The sequence below is a fragment of the Hibiscus syriacus genome, unplaced genomic scaffold (assembly GCF_006381635.1).
Source record: "Hibiscus syriacus cultivar Baekdansim isolate YM2019G1 unplaced genomic scaffold, ASM638163v2 tig00110597_pilon, whole genome shotgun sequence".
Lineage (NCBI taxonomy): Eukaryota > Viridiplantae > Streptophyta > Magnoliopsida > Malvales > Malvaceae > Hibiscus > Hibiscus syriacus.
Window position 1 is genome coordinate 7,906,054 of NW_024062795.1, and position 3,215 is coordinate 7,909,268.

Genomic DNA, 3,215 nt, shown 5'->3' on the forward strand with positions numbered 1-3,215 from the left:
TGAAACAAACAATGGTTATTGACTAACAAAATTAAAAAGATTTTGATGAGTTAATCAAGATTAAAATCGAATCATCACCATCTTAATTAGTTAATTTTTAGAGGTTAAAAGAACCATTAAAAAACTAAAAATATATTAATAGTAAATTTGAAAATATACACGAAATTGACACGACGTAGTTTTGTGAAGAAAACTAAGGTATATAACCAGCGGAGAAGATTCAAAGAATCTCAAAATCCATTGGATTCCAAAAAAATGGAAGATTTTTGGAAGCGCGCCAAATCCTTAGCTGAAGAAGCGGCGAAGAAATCTCAAACCCTAACAACGCCGAACAAAATCGCTGATATAGTCGCCGAAACGGCCAAGATGTCCAGGGAACTTGCTCTTGAAGCCTCCAAGAAAGCCGATGAATTCAAAACCACGGCTCTCCAGCAAGCCGATCAAATCCAATTCCAGAGCCTCTCGAAGTCCATTTCCGATATTATCCCTCCTCAACTCTCATCCCTCTCCGTTGCTGCTCCCGGTTCATATTTCTCGGATCCTCCGCCAATATACGATTCGGAACTCCGGAAGTTTGGTCTTACTGATGATTTGAGAGACTTCGTTAGAGGTTTCACTTCTAGTACTTTCCAGAACTTCCCATCCTCTGTCCAAGGTAATTACTTCATTCGATTATATATATAAAGAAAAATCAAAATTTAAAATTTAGTTTTTGAGTAGATGAACCGGAGCCGTCTGATGCGAGTGCTGCGGGGACCAATGTACGGAAGGATCTGAGTGAATGGCAAGAGAGGCATGCCACTCTTGTTCTTACTACTGTTGAGGTAAAAAGTTGCATATAAATTTTAGATTTTATGTTTCATAGCCTACCTTTGGCATTTCGATTGACGTTTTTAATTAAACCTGAACGAAAAAATGCTAAAAAAAGTAAAATTTGTGGTTAAAAGTTTGTTTTTAGATGAATTTTCGTGTAATTTTTATCATTTTAAATTTCAATTGCCATCGAAGTATGCAACAATCGTTTCGGATATTGTACTTTGATCATTAATAATTTATGTAAAACACAATTTTCTTATGCAGGAAATCAAGAAATTAAGATATGAATTGTGTCCGCGTGTGATGAAAGAAAGAAAATTTTGGAGGATATATTTCATTCTTGTTAGTACTCATGTAGGCCTGTAAGTGTTCGATTAGTATTATAATAGTGGTAATTTAGGATAAGGGATCAAATTACTATTTGATGTAAGGTATTTCTATTTTTAGTTATGAGAAGCTGTACATGGAGGAAGTTAAACAGAGAGCGAAGCAGGAGGGAGCAAAAGAGGACGAACCCAAGAAAACGGCCATAACTAAGACAGAGCAATCGGAATTTAGTCTGAAAAGTAAAACTTCGAGGGCATCTACCGAGCAAGATTTGGATACATTTTTGTTGGGAGATTTTGAAGATTGTGATGGTGGTGGTGGAGGTATGTTCGCTTCCATCAAAATTCTTGTGTTTAATTGCGGATATATAATATCGATGTACAATTTCTTGTTTCCTGCAGCTTTGATATTGTGAATTGCTTGCTTTTGAATATGTTGGTGACTTTTATCTTCAAGTTATATTTTCTAAAGGATGTTTTTCCTGAATCATGTTAAAGCTTGATTATGGATTGTGTAGCTTAACTTTCTTTAGCTGATTCAATGCAATATATTGATCTTGGAGGAGGTGTTTACATCCAGGATAAGTAAGATATGTGGCAAGCTTCATTGTTGATAGATAACCATTTGGGAAATGCTTTTGTTCAATTTTGTTCCATTTTGTTCCATTTTGTTAATTATTGGCACATCTTTCAGATGATGGTGATGATGGGAGCTTTGGTGATGATTTTGACAAGGTCGGAAATTCGGTAAGCTCGAATAACGTTTAAACTACCCCTTAATATAGTGGCTTAAGCAGCTCCCAAGAATGTTTCTGGTTGCATCCTCTGATCTTCAATATGTAACACCAAACATGCTAAATGTTGCCTCAATTCATTGATGTTTATAGCAAGGTTCTTTTTCGTTTCTTTAATTGGTCATAAATTGTAACATATGATTCCATATATGCAGGATGTTGAAGATGAGAAGAATGCAGAAGGAACCAACACTTAGCTGCTACATTGAGAAGACCACCGCAATGTCGAGAAGAAGACCGTCGAGGGGATAGCACGAGCAGTTGTTGGTTCCCAAAGTATGATCCGGTGGTTCGGAGTCCAGTAACAATGGTGTATGCTTACTTTATACTACAAGATATGTGATTTACTGTTTGTAAATATATCTAGCATTATATACAAAAAGCTGCCTTTGTATAAAGAATCTCATTCTATTAATGAAGTACTTGCTTATTTTTGGTTTAAATATTCTTGTTAATTTCAAAATTAGGTAAGTAAAATTTTGATCCTTAAGTTTAATTAATTTTTAAATTGATGCCTTAATAATTAGACCCTGACTTGACTTGTACAGGCCTACTGATTAATGGATTATTTGCGTTATTAGTCCCTCTCTAATATTGAACATTTAATTTAAGCCTTTTAACCATTTAATTAAGTGGAAAAATATACTTTTGACTCTTTCTAAAAGTTAATTATTGAATTTAAGTCCTTGAAAACGGTTTCTTTTAGTTTTGACCCCTCAAAATTTTTATAATTTTATCTTGTCCCCTCCATTAAATTCCCGACTTCTTATCCTTGCTAACCTCCAGTTTACTACTATTTGTATTTATGTGTTGAGTATATATGTGAACATTAATCTTATCAGGGGCTCATCTATCAGGCTCGGAGGTAAAATTAAATCCCAAGCGTAATATTGATAACAATCCTAAACTCGAGCAAAATTAAAGCCTAATCCTAACCCAAACTAGGTATAAACAAATATTCAGTCGAAATCCGCTTAACTCATTGCCCAAATATCATTGTTGGGATTATTACTAATACTTTTTTTGTGGTGGTTCGTTATCTTCTTAGAAATGAGACAATATTTGATTTTTTTTAAATGTACCGATTTTTGGATACGATAGAGGTATCCTGGCATTCTCAACGTGTAATTGACTCATAAATTCTAATTTTTTTATTTGATTTAATTGTAAAATTTACATTTTCTTAAAAAATAACCTTCAAAATATTTTAAAAATGATGTTTTTATGATTATTCGATCAATACGATCAATGCTGACATCATCTTTTAGAAATATGTTTT

The 3,215-nt window shown here is 33.7% G+C and overlaps 1 protein-coding gene across 1 annotated transcript; it reads left to right on the plus strand.

Annotated features, from left to right (window-relative positions):
* Window positions 1-255: 255 nt before the first annotated feature.
* LOC120134067 lies at window positions 256-2,347 on the plus strand. The gene is made up of 6 exons (XM_039150545.1): window positions 256-655; window positions 721-824; window positions 1,081-1,178; window positions 1,264-1,466; window positions 1,837-1,889; window positions 2,092-2,347. Exons 1-6 carry the CDS (start codon window positions 256-258, stop codon window positions 2,131-2,133), a joined length of 900 nt encoding a protein of 299 aa, XP_039006476.1. The 3' UTR covers window positions 2,134-2,347.
* The last annotated feature ends 868 nt before the right edge of the window (window positions 2,348-3,215 follow it).